The 21,591-nt window shown below is 51.7% G+C and overlaps 1 protein-coding gene across 1 annotated transcript; it reads left to right on the forward strand.

Annotated features, from left to right (window-relative positions):
* The first annotated feature begins 393 nt into the window (after positions 1-393).
* LOC130600549 (LON peptidase N-terminal domain and RING finger protein 1-like) lies at positions 394-13,563 on the forward strand. Its single transcript, XM_057411969.1, has 12 exons — positions 394-888; positions 3,974-4,092; positions 4,658-4,780; positions 5,585-5,713; positions 6,104-6,239; positions 6,991-7,081; positions 8,678-8,792; positions 9,393-9,514; positions 10,382-10,540; positions 11,414-11,576; positions 11,661-11,807; positions 13,227-13,563. The coding sequence occupies exons 1-12, from the start codon at positions 507-509 to the stop codon at positions 13,404-13,406; spliced, it is 1,866 nt and encodes a 621-aa protein (XP_057267952.1). The 5' UTR covers positions 394-506; the 3' UTR covers positions 13,407-13,563.
* The last annotated feature ends 8,028 nt before the right edge of the window (positions 13,564-21,591 follow it).

Genomic DNA, 21,591 nt, shown 5'->3' on the forward strand with positions numbered 1-21,591 from the left:
CCAGATCCACTCGGACCCTGCACCCCTGCTGGTCCGGAGGGGTCTCCAGCATCCCCGCATGGCTTCACCCCCGAGTACCCCAACTTGTCCCTCGGAGCCCCCGCGTCCCCTGGGCGGTCCTCGGCAGCCCATGCGCGTCCGGGAGCATCCCCCAACCCCGCACACCGCCCGGGGCCGCCCTGACCCTGCTCTGCCGAGTGCCCGGTACCGCCGGCTCCGTTACGAAACGCGGCCGGGGCGGGGCGGCGGCGGCAGCCAATAGCGGCCCCCTCAGCTCCGCCACCGGCACCCCCCGTCGGTTCTGCCTTGGGGGATCTGCCCCGGCGGGACAGGCTGTACCGCGCCGGGCCCCGCAGCCCTCCGCCGGGCCGGACGGGGCGGGAGCCCCGGGGAGGATGGGCTGAGCGGGGCGGAGCGGAGCGGGGCTATGCGCGGGGACCCGGCTGCGGCTCTGGTGTGCGGGCAGCGCTCGCCCTAAGGGCAGCTCCCTCTCTTCGCCTGCAGCGATGAGCCACGGCCCCGAAAACACGTCCCCTCCGCCCCGGGGGTGCAGCCCCGGCCGGCAGCCCCTCGGCCCCGGGAGCCGGGGCATGGACGTGCTGCGCTGCCCGTCCTGCCTCCTCCTGCTGTGGGAGCCGGTGACCGTGTCCTGCGGGCACACTGTCTGCAAGGGGTGCCTCGGGGGGCCCCGCTGCCCGCTGTGCCAGGACAGGCTGAAGCTGCTGGGCGTCGGGGCGGCGAGGAGCAGCGTGGTGCTCTGCGGCCTCCTGGAGAAGTGCGTGCCCCTGGAGAGCCGGCTGGCCGGGCTGGTGGCCCGCGTCCGGGACCGCCTCACGCGTGGGGACGTGCGGGAGGCGCTGAGGATGGCGCAGAGAGGGGTCGAGCTGGGTAAGCATCACTGGGACCGAGGGGCTGCCGGGTTTGTGGTGCGGGGCTGGGCTGAGGATGCTCGGACTGGGATGAGGGAGCAGGTGGGTACCAATGCGCCTTGTGCCAGCGCCACAGTGCCCTCCGAGCCGGCATTGTCCAGAGCTGGGAGACTGAGGAAGCTGGAAGTGTTGGAAAGTCAGGACTAGGAGGGAGGATCCAGTAACGAGGCATATCTCTCGTGTCTAAAGGTATCCCAGTGTAGGTGGCTGGGCAAGCCGTGCTGCTCATCCCAGCTGCCAGGGCCACAGGCAGGACACGGAGCCTGTGTCCCATCGGCCACATGCTTCTGGTGTTAGCAAGTGGCTGGAAAGTGCAGCAGCTTCTTGCATCTTCCCACACAGCAATATTTCAGGGTCAGAGGAAAAGCTCTGCCCAGGGGGGTGGCCATGACGTAAAGTGGTTGGGACTTTTCCAGTCCGAGACAGACATGTCCTTGCCCCCAGAGCCTGGCAAGGACACAGCCTTGGCTGAGCCCCATGGCTCAGGGCAGCCCCGGCCCCTTTCTGTGGCCAGCTCTAGAGAGTCATTTGCCTGCAGGGCAGGATCGGGCCCAGTGGAGGCTGATCTGCTTTCATATGTGGCTGTAAGTGGATTCCTTGGAGAGTAATGCTTAAATAAAAAGAGTTATACAATGCGTCTGGAGCAGGACGGAGGCAGAAGGTCCTTTCTTCGCTGGTGTTTCTATGACAGCAGTCATCTCTGCTCCCGCAGCGCAGACGTTTATTCATCGCCTGCTACGAGGCAAGTGCCAGAGGTTCAGGGTATGCCTGGAACCAAAGGGCTGAGCTGGCTGGCCCATCCCCATGTTGGCAGCAGAAAGGAAGTCCCTTTATGCAACCTCCTGAGGCATCTGTCTCATACCCTGCACCCTATCCTTCAACTCAGATGCATGTGCTCAGTTCTCCAGTGCTGTTTTCCTTCCTTATTGCCAGGCTTTTGTCTGATTGGGGTGTACAATTATAGATCTCTTTCTAAAAAGCTTCTGTGAGTATAAAGAGGAAACATTGCCAGCTCTGTCCTCAGCCTCCCCTGCATGCTCTGTTCCCTGAAGGACAGGGGGAAGTCCAGCTTCAGGGCAAGGAGGAAATTACAATCCCAGCCCCAGCTCTCATAAACCCACACTTGCTGGTGCTGCTCAGGCTCAGCCACGTGGGTGGTGCTTTTGGGATGTGTTTTCCAACTCCTGCAGCCCACTTTCAGGCTGCACAGCTTCTTACGGGCTCCCTTTGCTTTCAAATAGAACCACTGATAAATGTTTAACTCACAGGAATGTGGTTCAGCATCGCATGATGAGCCGGTTTGCAGTGCCCTACTCAGCTCTCCATGTTACAGCAGCTCTCTTTTTGCTTTGGAGAAAGTAGATTGTCAACTTTTATCTTCTGTTTTTAATAAGTGAACAAAAAAATGCCCTGTAACACGTAACACAGGAGGCCTCCTGACATGCCTGCAGCCAGGAGGCTGGCGAGTGCTATCAGTCACTCATCAGCTGCCTGGGCTGCCAGCTGGCTTACGTCCCTAATGTCTAATGATATCATAGATCAAAACCAGCTGCAGCAGAAGAGAAATGCAGAATTCATAGACCCCGTTTACACATCTTTTTTTTGCCAAATCAGTTGCTTTATTGTCCATATAGCATGGGTTTGCCCACATGGAAAATAAGCCTCTAGAGTTTGTACCCATTTGTTCATCCCTTCCTGTTATTAGAGGCTGGAATATTTCATCTCTAGATGTGTGTTTGGGACAGGATACTGAGCAGCGAGTTCCCACATTTTCTGACCTGACCCATAAGGTCCCAGCTAACATTATAAATGAAGATAAGCTCTGAGGGATCAGGTGTTGCTCTGCTGCACAGATCAGTGTGACCAGTGCAGTCCTGGTGCAGATGCTGTTTGGGTTATGGTGGCATCAGGCAGAGACCAAGGTCTCCCCATGCTCCATGCTGAGCATAGAGGATGAGGAGGCAATAGCCATGGGAGATCTTCCTCCTCCATGATAAGACATGGTAGGTGCCTGGGAATGGTGACAGTGGATGCAGGCAGTGGTATGGGCAGGACTGGGTGCACAGCCCCATTGCCTTAGCTGAAAAGCCAGCACAGCACTGGATGTAGGTCACCTCCGTGGCAAGCTGTGATATAATGGGGTGGGTCTGGGAATCTCTGCAGTTCAAACCCACAAACATTACCACACCTGGTTACTCCATGTGGGCTTTTGTGGTGCTGCTTGCTTGTACTCCCCGATATCCCCCACCTCAATTCCCCTCCTGGCATTGCTGATAGGAAGTAAGGTCTTTATGGGGTTTCTCTGAAGCAGGAGACAAGAAGGTCTCAATGCCTGTTACTTAGGAGCAGTCAGGAGCATGTTGGGTGCCCAGCACTGTGACAGTTGGGTTGTCGTGGTCATGTCACCACCACTAAGATCTCATCAGTGACATCTCACCGATGAGGAACTGGATGCTCAGTTCCCTTCCTCCATTCTTGGAAGTCTCAGCCTTTTCTTGGAAAACACAAATCATGTGGTGGGAGCAGATCCTTGAACTCTTCTACTTTCTCTCCTCTGCCCTGGGATTACATCCAGGTGGGTCCAGGAGAGCTCCCTGGAGTTGTGGGAATTCAGGTCTTGGTAATTGCAGGCTTGTTCGATAATGTGTTATTGTGGCTCTGCTGGGTGAATCACATTGTAAAGCCTCCTGTGGCAACAGCCCCTGTAAGGATTACATGTATGGCATTTTGCTGCATCCCAAAAGGATGGATGAGAGCCCAGATCCCAGCATGGCTGAGCCCCAAGGCAGTGGTGGGGCCCCTTGGCTGACGGTGTTTGGGTGAGATGGGGAAAAACAAAGGGAAGAGCCTTAAAGAGTTTAAAACTTATATTAAGGGGAAACAACTTCCTTGCAGAGCCTTATGAGGGCAGTGACTCCTGCCAAAGAAGAGCGCAGGAGCTGGCTGTGCTCAGTGTGAGGCAGGGGTTGTAACACCACGGTGGCATCTCCAGCCCTGCTGCCTCATGACGGATTCCCCATGAGTGATAACTTTTCTCTTTCCAGCCCCAGATGCCAGCTCCCTGCGGCTGTGCCGGGCAGAAGCATTTGCAGCACTGGGGCAGCACACGCAGGCACTGGAGGACCTGGATGCTGTGTGCAGGGCTGAGCCTGGAGACCATGAGGTGAGCAGAGAGAAGATCCCTTTGACTGGCTGCACGTGGAGCCAAATCTTACTGTATGGGAGCAGTTTGCCCCTTTCCTGAATTCAAGCCGTTGGATTCACCCTGCTCAGAAACACACTTGCCAGACCCATCATGTTGCAAATCCAGGTCTGGGGCCATGCCCACCCTTGCTCACAGAGCACACATCTATGCTGGTGCATAGGATTGCAGCTGGGACTCGAGGAAGTGCTGAACAAAAGAGAAATCAGCCCTGGGAACTCATTTGCTGTTATGTGAAGCACTTGTTGGTAATTGTTTTGCATCTTCAAAGGCAGAGCCCTTGCTTCCCTCTGTAGGTCACTGTAGGGTTTGTTTGCTTAGCTTTTGCAACTGCTGCGCTTTGGGAGAGTCCCATTTTACAGGTTCCTGTAATTTTTAGACAAGTCTGAGCATGGGAGCAGCAGTGTGTCCTGGTGCTTTGGCTCAGGATGGGAGGAGGCTGGAGGGAGATTCCCTCAGGGCTGAAGGGGTATGTGCTTAGCTGGTCACTGTCTCATCGTCACCACAGGTTTTCTCTGCTCTGTAGGGTTTCTTCAGGAAAGGGAGGGTGCTTCTGGAGATGGGGCAGAGAGCTGAAGCCCTGCAGGCATGGGAACACTGCCTGGCACTCAATCCCCATTTCCAGCCTTCTCGGAAAGAGATGGAGAAGGTGAGTAGTACTGTGGTGGGGTCCTGTGCCCTTACATCACCCATGTCCTCTGAAGGACTCACGTCAGTCATGGTCGTGCTGCTCTGGGTGGGATCAAGGGACATCGGGTCCTGGTCCAAGAACCTTCCCAGTGCTCCAGTTCAGGTTCACCCATGAAAACTCCCCTTCGTCAGTCTGTACCTTCAAGTCTCAGGTTTAGCAGGGTGTAGATGCTGACACATGGCACGAGGTGGGCTTTGAGGTAGCCTCAGTAGTCACCCAAGGCAAAGCACCAGCCAAAGGCTGCCAGTGCAGAGCCAGCGTCTTTCCTGCAGATGATTTCAGGCCAGCACCACCTATGTACCAAAATCACCATCACTGGTGTGGCCTCTGGCAGTATCCCCAGCATGGGGGCTTCATGCCATGAGCGGACTCTTGCCCTCCAGCAGGAAAAGGACAGGGGAATGAGGAATGACCTTGTACCCCCACAGCTCACTCCCTTCCTGCTGTCTGTGAGTGATGGAGAACACGGCTCCCAGCCCTTATAATCATAGAATCATAGAATAGTTAGGGTTGGAAAGGACCTTAAGATCATCTAGTTCCAACCCCATACACCATTTTATTCACTGCCTTGTGCTGCTTTCTTCCTTATGTTCTGCCAAGGCATTTTTTTTGACACAGAGCTCAGCCAGCGCTGAAACAGGAAACCCTGACGTGTCCTGTGGTGAGCAGGAGGCTGCTTTGGGGAAAGACAGAGCCTGGCAGCACATCCACCTCCCTGCTTCCTTCTCCCAGCACTCCCTGAGCCCTGCTTTTTCCTTGCAGATCCTAATGCAGGAGGATGCTCCCCAGGCACACATGGCTGCTGCACGCTTGGGTGATGCTCATCAGGGCTCAACTGGTCCCCAGGTCGATGGAGGGAGCCCTGTGCTCCTGTCTTCTGTAGAAGCTCAGGTAAGAGAGCCTGCAATGATCTCAGTCTGCGATGGGACTTAATGTCCCTCTGGGACATCTCAGATTGGGATTTTCTAATGATGGAAAAGGAGGTGTGATAAGGAGAGGCTGTGCAGGACCACAGCCACGTGCAAGTGGATGCATGTTGGGATGAGAAGCTGCAAGTAGTGGAAGGTGGGAGAGCAAAGACACCGTTGGAGCTGGTCCTGTGGGGACTGGGGAAACAGAAGAGGTGCTTTCTGTCTCCATTCTTCTCCCAGTTTTAGTCTGCAATACTTCTGCTAAGAGTTTAGATTCTCATGTTTGAACACCCAAGTCACACTGCAGTCAGGAAATAAAACCCCAAACCATCATTTTTAATGGACTCAATTTCATCTTTGTTGTGCCTAGGCTCAGGAGGGAGAGCCAACAGATGGCAAAGGGGATGCTCAGTCTGAGCACAGCCAGGGGACAGCCACCCTTTCCCAGCTGGGGCAACAACAAGAACTGGAGACTTCAGCAGAGAGGCAGGGCCAGTGGTTGGTGGGTGAGTGTCATCAAAGGTACCAAAATCTCATCTCATGCAAAATACTTGTTTAAAAGCCATTTTGGCATTGAAAGCTTAGTGTTTGTGCTGTGAACCAGCTCAGTGAGCTGACATCCCAGGGCACACAATGGGGTAGCTATGGTCAGCACAATTACTGTTCTTCATGAATGTGAGGAGGATCCTGTGTTGAACAAACTTCTGAGTCTAGCTTGGCGAACAGTTCTTGCTAAAGCCAGCTGTCACTTGTTCCCTGTGTGGAGTCGGGGAAAGGCTTCTTCTGGTTCTCATGGGTTTTGTTGGGTTCAGATTCAGATTAAATTCCCTTGTGAGGAATGTGCATTATGGGAAGTGGCACCTCCATTGATATGAATGTGCCATCAGCTTCCAGCCAGATGGTTGCCACATACCTGGCTTTGCATAAAGTGGTGGTGGTGACTCATGGCAGGTCTCCAGAGACATCCATCTGGGAGTTTCTTAGGCTACTTCACCTCCCAGTGCCTCAGTTTCCCTGCCTGTAAAAAGGGGTAGAGAGACACCACCTTCCTCTTCCAAGTACTATGAGACCCAGTGATGTAAGAGTTATGGATGAACCCAGGTGGGTTAAATAGAGGGATTTATGCTATGTTTTGGCAGTTTTGTTTTTAACTTTACTTTGTGTGGCAGTTAACTACTCACACCTTAGGACAAGATCAGAAAGCAAAGATTAATTTTCAGTATTGAAATCTTCTCTTTCCTTCTCTTTTGATGCTAGATAACAAAGAAGAAACAACAGCAGAAGAAATAACCCAGCCCTGCTGGGAGCTGCTGAATGTATCTGACGTGGAGTGCTCCCTCTGCATGCGGTGGGTTCTCCAGCAGAAGAGCTTTTAGGATGATGAATTAGCACCTACTGGAGTGGATCTGTCTTCACATCTTAATAGCAAACTCAATCCCCAGTACTGCTGAAACACATGTTTCAATAGAGATAAGAGGGGGAGACGGGCATGCTTTGCCTTGCCAGGCTGTAAGAGCTCAGATTGCCCTGTCTCAGGGTGCAGCATCTTTAGGTCTGTATTGCTTGAGACTTTGGTGTGGAGGTGGGGATGTTCAGTGAGGTCAAAGACTGAAGGTGATGGTTGCCCTTTGTAAATGGAAGCTGGAACAAAAAGGTGTTGCCCCAGGGAAATACCGTCCATGATGGGGATGTTACAAACCCAAAGAGGAGCATTTCCCAGCGATGTGCCTGCTGGAGGTGGAAAAGGGGACAGGTTAGGGCCAGTGTCTGTCTGCTGACTCAGGCCTGGGTGCTGCCACAGGGCATGCTCAAACCAGGCTGTTATTTCTGGCATGACCCAGGACCTCAAGCAGTTGTGCAAGTGCCTGCTGGCAGAGGCTGGATGTTGCATCATTGGATGTGCAAGGCGGTCAAGGTCTCCTGTATGGCAGCTTTTTTCCAGGTCTGGGCACGGCATGGGGGGAATGGCACAGCAGAGAGAGAGATCAAAGCTGTATCTGATCTGCATTAGGTGAATTTAGGTCTCTTCTGAGAACAGGGAACCAGTGTTGAGGAAGGATCAGGACTCAGTGCTGTGCACGGCTTTCCCAAGACCTTCATTTCACTTCTGATCCTGGAGCTACCTGTGAGCAACCTGAGAGCTTGCTGCTGGCTCTGCTCTCGGGGCAGGGGAGAAGGAGGCACTTTGCACATCACTGTGTGTCTGGGGAACTGCAGAAGGGAGTGCTATGTCTGTAGGGATGAGTTCCATGGGGACCCTGCAGGGAGGGGAAGCAGTGCTCAGCCCTGGAACTCATCTTTTATTATTGTGCAAGTCCCACAGTCTGAGCCCAGACTGCTAATTAAAGGAATAAGCCAGGTAGCAACCTTTACACTTAATTAACAGGAGCTACAAGCAAAGCTTAGCCAATGCAACTGTAGTGAAGGTGAGTTTCATAACCATGGGCTGCCAGAGCTTGGAAAACACAATGTGAGATAGCTTTCATGGTGTTGCATCCCTGCAGTATCACTGTCTTTAGTGGAGAGGGCTGGTGAAGGCAGCAAATTTCCCTTGGAAAGGTAGGAGGGGAGATGGGAAATGTCTTGTTCCCGCTGGAAGCAAAATCTCTTGCTTTCAGCAAGATGAATCCAAGAAGATGCAGGCACGAAGCTGGGGGTAGCCAGACGCTGCACCCACAGCTTTGCCCACTCTGTCCTGCTCTACCCGTGCAACACCAGCCTGGGCTTCTCAAGTCCCTGAGCACTCAGTGGGACCCCTGCATCATGGGGCTGAGACCAGCCGGGGTTTCCAAAGCAGGGTGCTGAGCCAGGCATGGGGAACGACAGCTTTGAGGGCACCCAGCCCTGTGAAGAGAGGCTCTGTGAAGCCTCTCTCTGCTGGGCTTTACCTGCGCTCTTTGCCCCGTGTCCTCTCTGTGGTCCACTGACCCTGGTCCCTTTGCAGGATGTTCTTTGAGCCGGTGACGACGCCGTGTGGGCACACCTTCTGCAAGGAGTGCCTCGAGCGCTGCCTGGACCACCGGCCCAACTGCCCCCTCTGCAAACAGAGCCTGAGAGAGGTGAGGCCATGTGTCCTGTGGGATGGAGCCCCAGGGAGAGCCAGGACTGGGGTGGGAAGGAGCAATGCTCTTATGTTGGCAGCTCCCTGGCACAGAGGTATCAGCTCCACTCACATGGGAATAACTAGACTGTTGATAATTAAGACCAAGAGATTAATTTCCAGAAGATGCAGCAGTGATTTAGTGAGATTGTGAACAGGGCAGAGAAGTAGAGGGAGAAAGAGAGAAGGAAAGAAGTGACTGCTAATTACTTTTAAAAATGGAAATGGATGGAAAACCTGATGGCCTGGAGATTTGATTTAATCTTTAATGAACAGGGATTCGAATGAGATCATCAGGGAAATTAGGCTGTCATACAAGGACTGCATCACTGTCAGAGACAGGACACTGCATTGGATAGGCCCTAGGTCTGAGCTTTGTCTGGGGGTCTCGGTGGAGCTGACATCCTGCCCTGCTTGATGGCTTGACATCCACCGAAAGTCCCTGATTTTCTCTGATCTAAAATTACCCTCAGCTCTAATAAAAGTGAGTGTGATTCAGCCTCAGGGCTCCCCCCCCCTCGCTCTTCTCCAATCTATTTCTGGGTCTCATTTCCTTTAGTACCTGAAGGCTGGAAGCTACAGCCCCACCGTGCTGCTGCAGGACATCATACTGGCCACCTTCCCCTCTGAGCTGGCTGAGCGCAGGGACCTGCACTGGGCTGAGATGGCAGAGCTCTCCAAGTAAGTAGGGACCTGCTCCACTGTGCATGTGCGTGCATGCACGGGGGCCTGAGGGGTCTGTCCTCACCACATACCATTGCTTTGGCTTGGTTCTGCTCAAGTGATGTCTGTCCCACTTCTAGGACCACATCACAGCAGGGTTGGGTGGATGCAGATGTGCTCCATGGGGCACCTGGGGATGAGGGAGCATCTCTGCAAGGAGCTTTTTTGTGGGCAGAGTTTGTCCTTCACAGTATCACACAGTATCACAGTATGTTAGAGATTGGAAGGGACCTCGAAAGATCATCTAGTCCAATCCCCCTGCCGGAGCAGGAACACCTAGATAATGTTACACAGGAATGCGTCCAGGCGGGTTTTGAATGTCTCCAGGGAAGGAGACTCCACAACCTCCCTGGGCAGCCTGTTCCAGTGTTCCGTCACCCTCACTGAGAAGAAGTTTCTTCTCAAGTTTAAGTGGAACCTCTTGTGTTCCAGTTTGTACCCATTACCCCTTGTCCTATCATTGTTTGCCACTGAGTAGAGCCTGGCTCCGTCCTCGTGACACTCCCCCTTTATATATTTATAGACACTGATAAGGTCACCCCTCAGTCTCCTCTTCTCCAAACTATAGAGACCCAGCTCCCTCAGTCTTTCCTCATAAGGGAGATGCTCCACTCCCTTAATCATCTTTGTTGCCCTGCGCTGGACTCTCTCCAGGGTTCTTGGACTCTCTCTTGGGTTCTTGGTAAGCCAAGTGGAAGCCTTGGTGTTGCTCTGCCCCAGAGAATCACTTCCTGGGGCAAAGGACACATCTGGTTTGTGGGAGCAGGCCTTGGGATGGGATTTACTCCAGGAGCTTTCACAGTGATCTCTCCCCCTGTCCCTCAGCCTGACCAAGAACATCCCCATCTTTGTGTGCACGATGTCCTTCCCCGGCATTGCCTGCCCTCTGCACGTCTTTGAGCCTCGCTACCGCCTCATGATCCGGCGGTGCCAGGAGACCGGCACGAGGAGGTTCGGGATGTGTATATATGAGCATGGGAAAAGGTGAGCTCTGGCGCAAGGCGCTTCCCTCTGCCCTGGCTGATTTACCCCTCTCTGCCCCAGCCCCAGGTATCTAAAATCCCAAGGGGTTCAAAGAGAAGGAGCCAGGATCCTATCCCACTGCACCCCACTGATAAACCCAGCAGGGAGGTTGTGCATTCGCCACAGAGTAAAACGGGACTTGCTGCCTGCCAGCATCATCACAGCCATGACAAGGAGTGGGTCTCGTCCTGGAACTGGGCATAACCAGCACTTGCTGTTAAATACAGTGGTGTAGGAGCAGCTTTTGTCTCAAGATGTCTCAGCTGCATGGTTCCCTGGCTGTGACCTTCAGCTCCTCTTAGTGAGCACTTGAAAACTACCACATTTCTCATACTTTGCCCTTAACGAGCTGTGAGAGGACATTGGGTTAAACAAGCTTTTGCTTGGTGCAGTGTGGCCATTATGTTCCATATGGCGTCCAGGTCTTGGATGGGTTCAGTCTCCAGACTCCTAACCCAAATACTCTGTTAAATACATGTATTTACATGCCATATCCTCCCTGTGCTACAGTCCTGTTCAAATGAAATGAGATGAATAACATTTTCTGGGCTTTGGGAAGATGTCTTTGCAAGGGATGGTATAGTCAAGACCACAGTGCATCAAGTCAGTATGAGGATTTCAGTCATTTTGCTAGATGGCAAATCCAAGGGAGTGCAGGCAGTACGCTCACTATTCCCTGCCCTTTTAGCAGCAAGTGGTAACTCCAGAATTTCCCTCTCCTCCCAGCTAGTTCTTGGGTTTTTTCCTCCTTTGAACGTGGTGCCTTCAGTAGAGCATCCCTCTCACCACTGGTACCCCAGTTCACCCCTCTTTTCTCTCCCTGTCTCCCTCCAGTTTTGCTGACTATGGCTGCATGTTGGAGATACGGCAGATAGAGCTGCTGGCGGATGGCAGGTCCTTGGTGGACACCATCGGCCGGCGGCGGTTCCGGGTGCTGAGCCGCGGGCACAGGGACGGCTACAACACTGCTGACATTGAGTACCTGGAGGACAGGAAGGTGAGGGCAGGGCCAGGGCAAAAGCCACTGCTGTGGTGGCAAAGAGCATCCCCATGGACACCTTCTCCTCTTCCCTCCATGCAGGTGGCTGGGGAGGAGCTGCAGGAGCTGCAGTGCCTGCACGAAAGCACCTACCGCTTGGCTCAGCAGTTCTGTGAACACCAAGACCTTGCCTCAAGGCACATTTTGATGCAGCATGGACCGCTGCCGGAGAAGGAGGAGGATATCCAGGTAATGCCCCAAGGGAAGGGATGCACTAAATAGAGCAGGTAGCATGAAAGCCTCTGAAGCAGGTTCCTGCGCCAATTACTCTGCTTCCTTTCTCGGTTAGCCAACAAGATACAAGAAACGTTGAGAGGGACTTTTTACAAGGGCATATAGTGACAGGACAATGGCTTTAAACTGACAGAAGGAGACTGAGATTAGACATTAGGATAAAAGTCCTTCCCTGTGAGGGTGGTGAGACACTTGCATAGGTTGCCCAGAGAAGTGGTGGATGCTCCATCCCTGGCAGTGTTCAAGGCCAGGTTGGGCAGGGATTGGAGCAACCTGCTCTAGTGGAAGGTGTTCCTGCCCATGGCAGGGGGTTAGAACTGGATGAGCTTCAAGTTCCCTTCCAAACCAAACCATTCCATGATTCTATTGTAAGATGAGCAAAACAAACCCTTTTTTTCACTCCCGCTACCAGTTACAGCATCTCACTCAGAGAGATGTAGGGCTTGTTTGTTCAAACTGTTTAATGTTTCTTTATGGGTTTAAACTTCTCTTGGAAACCAGGCACTGAGTTTTAAAAGCTTTCCCAGGGTCTTTTCCTAATGAGAACTGAGAAACTGAACTGTTTGGATTTGAAAACACTTGGGTAAAAACACCAAACAAACAGGCAAAGAAACCCCACAGCTCAGCAAATCTGCTTTCTCCTTTCTCACTGTGTTCCTTTGAGACAGCCATGGCTGGCCAGAGGTGAGGAACTATGAAGACAGGGTGCAGTTTGCTTATTAAATTGCTCTGACAAATTCAGATTTTGGAGAGGAAAAAAAACAACCTAAATTCAGTTTTCACTCCTTTAAGAAAGTGTTACCTGTCTGGATCATCACAAATATCTCTTGCCGGCTTGTCCCAGGCTAAGACTGTCCTGGCCAGCAGTCAGATCAATGCTGTGCTCAAAATAACAAAACAGCTCTTCCTCCTTCATCTGAGTGGAGCGTTTCCCTGTTGATTTGGCTCAGGTTTTAAGAAAGCCAGTTTACAAAAGCACTGGACAGTTTTCTGGCCTGCACTTCGCGTTGCTGAGTGATGATATGGCAAACACCCCAAAAGACACCAGCTATGCAGGATTCAGCCTGTGCTTCCAAAAAGCATTGCTTTAAACAAGGAAATGCACAAGATATTTTGTTCTCTCTTTAGTATAGACTTTTTCCTGGTTACTTCTGTGTCTGGAGACTCCCTGGGGAATGCTTGTCTGGAAATTGAATTGGTTTATCCAGCAGTTTTGAGCCTGGTTAGACAATGGAGCTGTTTGGAGGAATACCTGAGCTAAAGCTGACACTCCTATCCTGATGAGCAACTGTTTTCCATCAGCGATGCTGCCCAAAGTCCATGCATCCACCTTGCAATTCCTGATGCGAGGCTCTCTCCTTCTCTCTCTTCCAGGCTTCAGCAGATGGCCCGACGTGGTGCTGGTGGCTCATCTCCATCCTGCCCCTTGACCAGTCCTACCAGCTGAACCTCTTCTCAACCACATCCCTGCGCGCCCGCCTCATGCAGCTGCAGCACATCCTGGCCATGCTGCTGCAGCAGCCTCCCGAACGCAGCCGCCGGGGCCATGTCTGAGCCCCCCCCTGCTCTAGGAGAGCCCCCCAAGGGATTCTTATGTCTTTAAGTGTGGTTGAACCCCTCCAAAAGTGACCTTGGTGATGAGCTGGGCACCCTCTGCCTGGCTCAGTGGGGCTGGTGGTGCATCAGCAGTGATGCTGTACTATAGTGACACTGCACTATAGTCCACGCTGCCTCCAGGAGCTGTTTTGTGTGTGGCAGTGCCATGCTGCCAAAGTGGGGACTGGGATGGAAAGATGGGTTGTGTCTTGGGAACTAAAATCACTTCTAGAGCTGATTTGGTGCTAAGGATTGTCCTTAGGGCAGAGGACTGAGTGCCAGGATCGCCTCAGTTTTGGCTCTCCTTTGAAGGACAACATAGGGGTTTTTGATAGCTGGTCCAGCTCCATGTAGCAGATTTAGAGGCTTGGGAGAGGTGGCACCAGGAGGCAGGGATGTTGTGACAGCTTTCTCGTGCCACCGCTTACAACTTTGACTTAATTTCTATTTAAACAAGAAGAAAGGTTAAATTAAACCATCTGAAACTCATAGTCCTGCTCTTGCCCACCTCCATGGCACATAGCAAGGAGATGCTGCTTTCCAAATGTATCTGGGTCTGGGCATTCCCTTCCCACTGCTCTGCTTGGTGCTGTGCCATGTTTGCTGTGCTGAGTTTGCTGGCCCTGGAGCCGTGCTGGAGGCTCCTGGCCGCTTCTCTGACTGCCAGCTCCACTGCTGTGAAGTGCTGTGGGAAGGGGGATAATTTGGCAGCATTGGTGCTTTTTCCCCCACCTAAAGGCTGCTGTTCCCAAGCCTGGCTGAGTTCAGGTTCCAGATTTGGACCCATGGGCTGGAAGGAGCCTATGACACGAGGGAGTTCAGTCTGGCAGTGATTTTGTGAGGCTTTCTGCTCCTTGACTGCTGCAGTTTTCCCTGTGTTCAGTGTTTCTTGTAAAGTTTCTGCCTCCTCAGGAGAAGTCAGGATCTGAGCTGAGGCCAAATCCTTGCACTTGGGACCCAGAACAGTTCAGGATACCCCAAAAGAGCACAGAGTGAAGTTAAAGGGAGCTGAACCTCTGGAGAGGCAGGGAAAGGGCATAGACCACGACCAGTGACTTGAGACTGAGCGCCTTGTCAGGGGAGAAAGTGCCTGTCTGCAAGTGCCTGTCTTCTTGTCTTAAACCATAGGGAAGATTATACCCCTGGACAGACCGGGCTTTCCTCCATGGAAATCCTGAAGGTCTGAGATTTTTGTCTCACATCTGTAATTTCAGTGGTTTTGGGTTGAATTTTAGGAATGACATCCACTCGGTCATTGGATTAACACTGCTTCCAGAACTTTATCCCTGCTTCTCTCAAGAGCTCCACACCCCATCTAGGAACTCAGTGTGTTGTTGGACCTATGTGTGGGACAGAAAATCAGGCTGTGACTACAATGGTCCTTACTGCATGTGTTGCTGGGGCAGGAGGCTCTGGACACAGCTCTGGAGGTCTCTGTTCACTGCCACCACCTTTCCCTGTCCTGTTCTCTCCAGGAACAAGGTGTGTTATTCCCTTCTTTCCAGTAAAGTGCCTCCCCAGAGCAACAGTCGGGGACCAGAGCTCCGCAGGGACGATAGTGAGCACAAGGCTGCTGAGGGCGATTCAAAGCTGGATTTGCTCCTCTATCTTTAAGCCATGTCCTCCTCTACTTTGCCTCTATCTCTGGGGCACCATGATTCCCCCAACAGGCTGTATCTCCAGGATGTTGGATGGGGCTTGGCATGGAGGGATGCCTTGGAGTCCTGGGCAGGTACATGGAGGTGGCAGGGTGCCTTTGGCATTTGGGAAGTGCCTTTCTATGCTGTGGCTTCAGTGTGAGCTCACCCAGTGGCTCCCCCCATCCCAAGCACCTCACTTACTTTTTCCCCACTTGTGGGAGCTCCCTGGGCTTCTGTGGGTCCCTCCAGCAAGGGGGTGGCATTAGGGATGCAGGGGAGAAGTGTGGGTCTACACAGTGTCCACACTGGGGACCAGAGCCACATCTGCCTGTGAAGAAGGGAAGGGACTTGTGCAAATCACTGCAGTTTGCTTGTAGCGCCTTTGGGGTTTGTATTAATATCGTTGTTCTTTGAATTAAATTTTCTTCCTGATCACTGAAATAAAAGACTTTTTTTTTGGTGCTGCTGGTGATGGTTTATTGCAGGTTTTTAACTTTTAACTGCTCATTGATGAACGTGCTTAGGCCCCACCAGGGAGATCTGGGGATACGTGGAGAGGTGACACCCTGGCCTTCAGACAGCGAGATAGACACAGTGAACACAGCCCAGCAAAGGTAGGTGGCAACAAAGCAAAATAATGAGGTGGTTTTGCTCTCAGAAAGTGAGCGTGTAAAACAAGGCAGGAGGGACTAGCTCCTGCCCATCATTGTGGCTAAAGGCTTTGGAGAAGGATGGGAGCACAGAGACCAGCCTGGCATACACTCTGACCAGTGTGGGATGACCCTGGAGGGTGTCCATCCCTCAAATGGTGTGGAGGGTGTCTTGTCCCTGCTCTGTCTTTGCAGCCATGGGCAGAGAGGGCTGCAAGTTGGGAGCAGGTTTACATTTGGCAGCTAGCATTAGGGATGAGTAACAATGCATGAAAGGGCTCTAAAATGAGAGGGTGGCCCTGGATGGAGAGGGGATGGTCTTCAACCCTGCGCACAGGGGTGGCCCTGGATGGAGAGGGGATGGTCTTCAACCCTGCGCACAGAGGTGTCCTGCCAGGACAGCTCTCCTGGAGTCCGGATCTGGCACCAGATCCCTTTGCCGTGCTGCCCTGCTCCCACTAGATGTCAGGAAGAGGCTGAGTGCAGGCGAGAAGGCAGGCAGAGGCGAGGGGATGCGCAGCATCAGCCTCTACCAGAGCCTTGGCCATACTTTTCTCACCCCTAGCCCCAAAAGCAGCCCTGCTGGCCTCAGCCAGGCTGCCCAGAGCACAGAAGTGAAGCTGGGGACCCTTGTCACTTGAAACCACTTTGATTTACCCAATCACGCACAGGGTCTGTGCTGGGGAATCCTCTCTCCATTCAGGACAACAAGGTCTTGATTGGCTTTTTGGGACTGGAATAGGGGACTAGGGCAGCTGGGGGTGTCCCCCTCCTTATTGCTCTTCAGCCACCCTGCTGTGCATGGCCCTCAGTTCAAAGGTGGGAGAGGAAGCAACCCCTTGTCCCAGCACACAGCTGGAACAGAACAGCAACCCATGACCCCTTGTGAAGGCAGCCCCTTGGATGCTGGGATGAGCAGCTGGGGGCATTTGGGAAAGACCTGTCAACTTCCTCACCCCCAAGGGCTCCTGCTTCTCCTTGTCCTTCTTCATGAGCCTGCAGAGAGGCTGCATGTGGAGCAGGCTGGCATGGCTGTGGCTGGCAGCTATGGGCACCTGCAGCCTCCCTGCCCTAGACTTTGTTGCAGTGTGCACGGCAGCTTCACCCCAAATCAGCAGCCAGAGCTATGGGGAGATGAGTGCAACTCTGTATAGGCTTCTTGGTGGTACTCAAGACTCGAGGGGAGATGATCCACTCTAACCCGCAGCACGGGATGTCCTGACCATGCTTTGTTTTCTGCTGCTTGGATTCATCTCCTCCCTGTATTTTTCCATCTGTTTGTGCACTCCTCCCATGTGCATCCCAACAACACTTAGTAATGACTTCTGGCCTTTATATAACATTCCTCATCGGAGCTTTCCAGATGGACATCTATATCCTTCTCTGGATTTTACAGGCTAGAACCAGGGGTGGGAAAAGGCAACAAGCTGCCCAGGATCACCCAACACTGTCTCTGATAGGCAGGGGACCGCTGTCCAAATGTGTCCTTCTTCCCACTGCATCCAGTCCCCACCTCTGTAGATGCTGGGATGTATCCTGCACATAGCTTTTACATCCTTGGAGAGGTGCAAACCAGCACTAGCACTGGCCCTGGTTCCATCGTCCAGAAACTTGACCTTTCCAACAGCATCATTTCCTCCCTTCCCATCCAGCGTCTTACACACAAGACATTGGTGACAACTTCCCTCACCTAATAGTGCGGATAAGCAATCACCTAAAGAGACAAGTAACTAATACAGCAGGTGTCAGGCTGTGCCTCATCTTTCTTTAACAAATGGTACATTTTCAAACTAATTAGACCAGTCTGTATAGGAGGTAGTGGAAAATCAACGTAGGATTGTTTGAGCTCAGATCTTCTGCAGCAAAGCCAGGCTCAGATGGAAGAGGAACACAGTACATGTTAAGGTTAATGAAGGCGGGAAGAAAAAGGAGGAAACCAGCACCTGGTTTTTCCTATCCTTTAGCAATACCAGTTGATGCAATGAAAGACGGATCGTATTGCTCCTGCTCTTTAAAGGAAAGTGATGAAGACAGATGTGCCATCGCTTCCAAGAAAACTCACCCATGGGATGTATTCAAAGCTGGCAAATGACAAGTGATGAAAAAAGTGACTCAAAGCCATTGCTGGAGCAGTTGGAGTGGGACCTGCTCATCCCTCTTGGGAGACAGAGTGTGGCCCCTTGTCTAAACCTGTGCCAATAGCCATGTCCTTCCTGCTTCCCTATTGAATTCTGATTTCACAAAACCGATTCAGATCAGGCAAGACTGATTAAACGTCAAGGAAATAGGGAACTTGTTAAAAACACAGAACTTATATAAATATGACATTATTAAAACAAAATGTGACTTTTAGCAAGGACAGCCCTCTCGGCTGTGCCGTGTTTACCTTCATTGTTTCCCTCCATTAATTACAGTCTGAGAGGAGACTTGTGCAAATTGAAATAAATGAATTGAATTTCTTTAGAGTTTTGTGTGGCTGGCTTATGGGGATTGCAATTAAGCCACTATGTTTGGTGTATTAAATTACATGGCATAGATCTGCTCTCCCCTTTTCAAGCACCCAGGAATGTGCAAAGGCAGCAGTCAGTGACAATTAGAAGGTAAACAGGCAGTGCAAGGAATGGTTGTTTTAGCTCCTTGTGCCTCAAGAATTTCACTTCTTGCAAGTATTAAGGCTCATCACTTAATAAATGCAGCCCCAGATCTGTGCAATGAAAGATAAAGTGGAGCTGGTGGAGTGGAGACCAGGGCGCATCTCAGCTCTGCCCTGGCAATGGAAACAGTGACATGAGTGGGAGTTCAGTCCGATCCTCCAGGAAAATTAGGCTGCGTGACTCAGCAGCCTTGCGTGTGTTCTTCCTCGTTCCCACCAGCAGCTGCCCAGTACCACCCACGTTTGACACAGGGGAAGCAACTTCCAGATATATCGAGGTTCTGACGAGGTCTGTGAGAATGGGCAATGAAACAGAGAAACGCATCAGCCAATGGGGAGGGCAAGGGGATGCTCAACCCTGATTTGACACCAGAGAATCTACACCACAGTCTTTTTCCAGATAGGTATTTAAGAGGAAAACTGGCTTAACTGATGTTGTCCACGAGCCAGTCTGCTTGGGTAGTGTCCTAAATCAGCCAGAGGAGTGGTTTGGTTGCTCTGAGACCTTGTAGCCCCAGGGAGAAGCACAGCCAAGCTTCAGGAGGGATTTCAGAACAAAGTAAGAGAAATGGGCAATTTCCTCCCTAAAGAAAAAGGCATTGGGGGGGGGGGGGGGGGGGAACGACACCATAAATCCATATTTTGGTCTGCAGAGGAGCCAGGCCCACCCAAGGTGACTCCTTGAGGATGATGCTGGCAAAGGTGCCAGGCAAGAGGTAATGAGGGTACACCAGAGCTGTGGGGATATACAGAGACCAGGGAAATTGCTCTTCAGAGACGTGGCCAGGATGTAAGGTGCTTGATTCTCCCTCTCCTGACTTGTAGATCTTCTATGAAACCACAGGGGATTCAAAACGCACCTCCCATCACTTTCCTGGAGCTCCCTCTCCGTTCTCTGCTGCTCTGAGCCATCCTTGGTCCATCAGACTTGTTGCTGGCTCTGTGTTTGTGTTACAAGTAAAAACTCATCTCTTGTGCCCAACCGGAGCAGATTCCCATAGGAAGTCCCCCCTGCATTGCTGTGCAGAAAAGCCCTATACTATCCTCACCTCCTCCCACTGCACTGGAAGGGCAGAAGGACGACAGTCTCCTCCCTGCTTGTAAATACAGGCTGGACAGGGATGCCAGGGACAAGCATCATCTTGCAGATGTGTCCTCCACAAGAGAACCTCTTCACCTGGCCGTTGCCTGCACCCAGATGATGTATGGAATGGCTGGGCTGCAATAGGATTTCTACCCAGAATATTGGCTAGATGATAAAGGAGTCTGTCTGCGGTGATAATTGCGCCATAAATAGCTCTGGATTCGGCAGTGACAAGTGAGGCATTAGAAAACCTCACCCTCTGGATTCCTCCCACTTCCTTCCATCTTCCTGACTGCTAACAAGCTGGAAGAATAGCTCGTCAGTTTTTACCAGCCACAAGAGGTTTATAGTGCTCAGATACAGCTGTGCACCTTCCTCCCCATAAATCTCAATAGTGAATAAGTAGAGAGAAGGGGAGAAAAAAAACCCAGCTAAATTGGGTGATTATTGAAAAGCAGCAGGTAGGGCTGTATCGTGGCATGGCTGTCCCTCTTCATTCTCTCTGCTGCAAGGACAGCACCATCCCACTCCCTCCTCCAGACTTCCTCTGCCTCTTCTGGGTGCTCTCAGGCACCTGGAGGTAACCATCCTCTTTACTGCACTGATGGAAACTGAAAACCTGCCACCTAGCCCCAAACACTGAAAAATGAGGAGCTCAGACTAGGGAGTGCTGTAAAAGTCAAGACTGGAAAGAAATGGAATTAATATGAATAGATTGGAAGCCCTTTCTGGCTTCTTGCTTTTGGAGCCTGCAGAAAACACGTGGACCCTTGTCCTTTCTTTCTGAAGAAAAGCTGGGAAATGGATCTCCACTGGCACATTAACTGGCTCTTGAACTCCAGAAGATACCTTAAAACCAGGTGGTTTAACCGTAAATCCCCCTACATTATCGGTTGCATCTGTTGTGCTCCAAATAGGTTGGAAAACATTTATATCAGAGAGACAAGATTTGTCTCCCTTTGTGTCTACCTCTTGGAAATGGCTTAAGCTGCCAACCAGCCACAGGGTCACAGCCCCTTCACTAGTGCTCCTGGCTGCACATTCTGCAGGGCAGAACTACTGCTGAAGGTGCAGCTGGAATGTGTTTCTGCAGCAAGGGATGTAGGTGGTGGTGTTAGGCTGATGCAAACATCTGGCTTCAGCTGGCGTGTGCTGTCAGAGCTCTGTGGTGGTGGGACGGAAATCTGTGCTGGTGGGGTATCCTCCACTGCCGGTTCCCTCTGGTGCCTCTGGCCTCTTGTGGGCTCCTTTGGAGCAGAGACCCATGGGGATCCTTCAGGGGCAATTTACCAGGCTCTCTCCATCACCACCCCTGACATCACTCACTCACTCACACTGACATCATTATTGTTTTTCTAGGAAGTTGATTCTGTTAGGTGGGGTTTTTAGAGTTTTGACAGGCCCAGCAGTGAAGGAAGAAAATGGTTCTCCTTCCAGGACACTTCATAAAGCTTCAATAAATAACTGCAGAAGGAGGAAGTCAAGTCTTATTCTGAGATGAGAAAAGAGATGCTTAAAATCAATTTTTAAAGGCATTGAGTACAGCTGGGGGGAAATCCATCATAGAATCACCTTAGAATGATTTGGGTTGGAAAAGACCTTAAAGCTCATCCGGTTCCAGCCCCCTGCCATGGGCAGGGATACCTTCCACTAGAGCAGCTTGCTCCAAGCCCTGTCCAACATGGACTTGAACACTGCCAGGGATGGCACAGCCGCAGCTTCTCTGGGCAACCTGTGCCAGGGTCTTAACACTCTCAAAGTAAATAGTTTCATCCTAATATCTAACCTAAATCTACCTTTTTTTAGTTTAGAGCAACTCCCTTTGTCTTATCATTACATGGCCTTGTAAGTATGAATCACTACATCCCCCATGCCCAAGTTGCAGCAGGACTCTTCAATATGGATGGACAGGCAGTGCTGGGGCTCATGCTGGCAAGCAAGAACTTCTCCCTGTGTGCATTGCAGTGAAGGCTGCTAAGCAGGCACAAGCTTTTTAGTTCCCATACAAATCCATAAGCTCTCCCAAAACTTCCTCTTCTGCACACCCAACAAATCCAAAGGCCGAATATAGAGCACTATTTTTCTTCTCCCCTCTGTTTTTTTACCATGTTGGAGT

Source organism: Pezoporus wallicus, unplaced genomic scaffold (genome assembly GCF_028554395.1).
Source record: "Pezoporus wallicus isolate ANWC-B61680 ecotype Strahan unplaced genomic scaffold, APGP_CSIRO_Pwel_v1 contig_6354, whole genome shotgun sequence".
NCBI classification, from domain to species: domain Eukaryota; kingdom Metazoa; phylum Chordata; class Aves; order Psittaciformes; family Psittacidae; genus Pezoporus; species Pezoporus wallicus.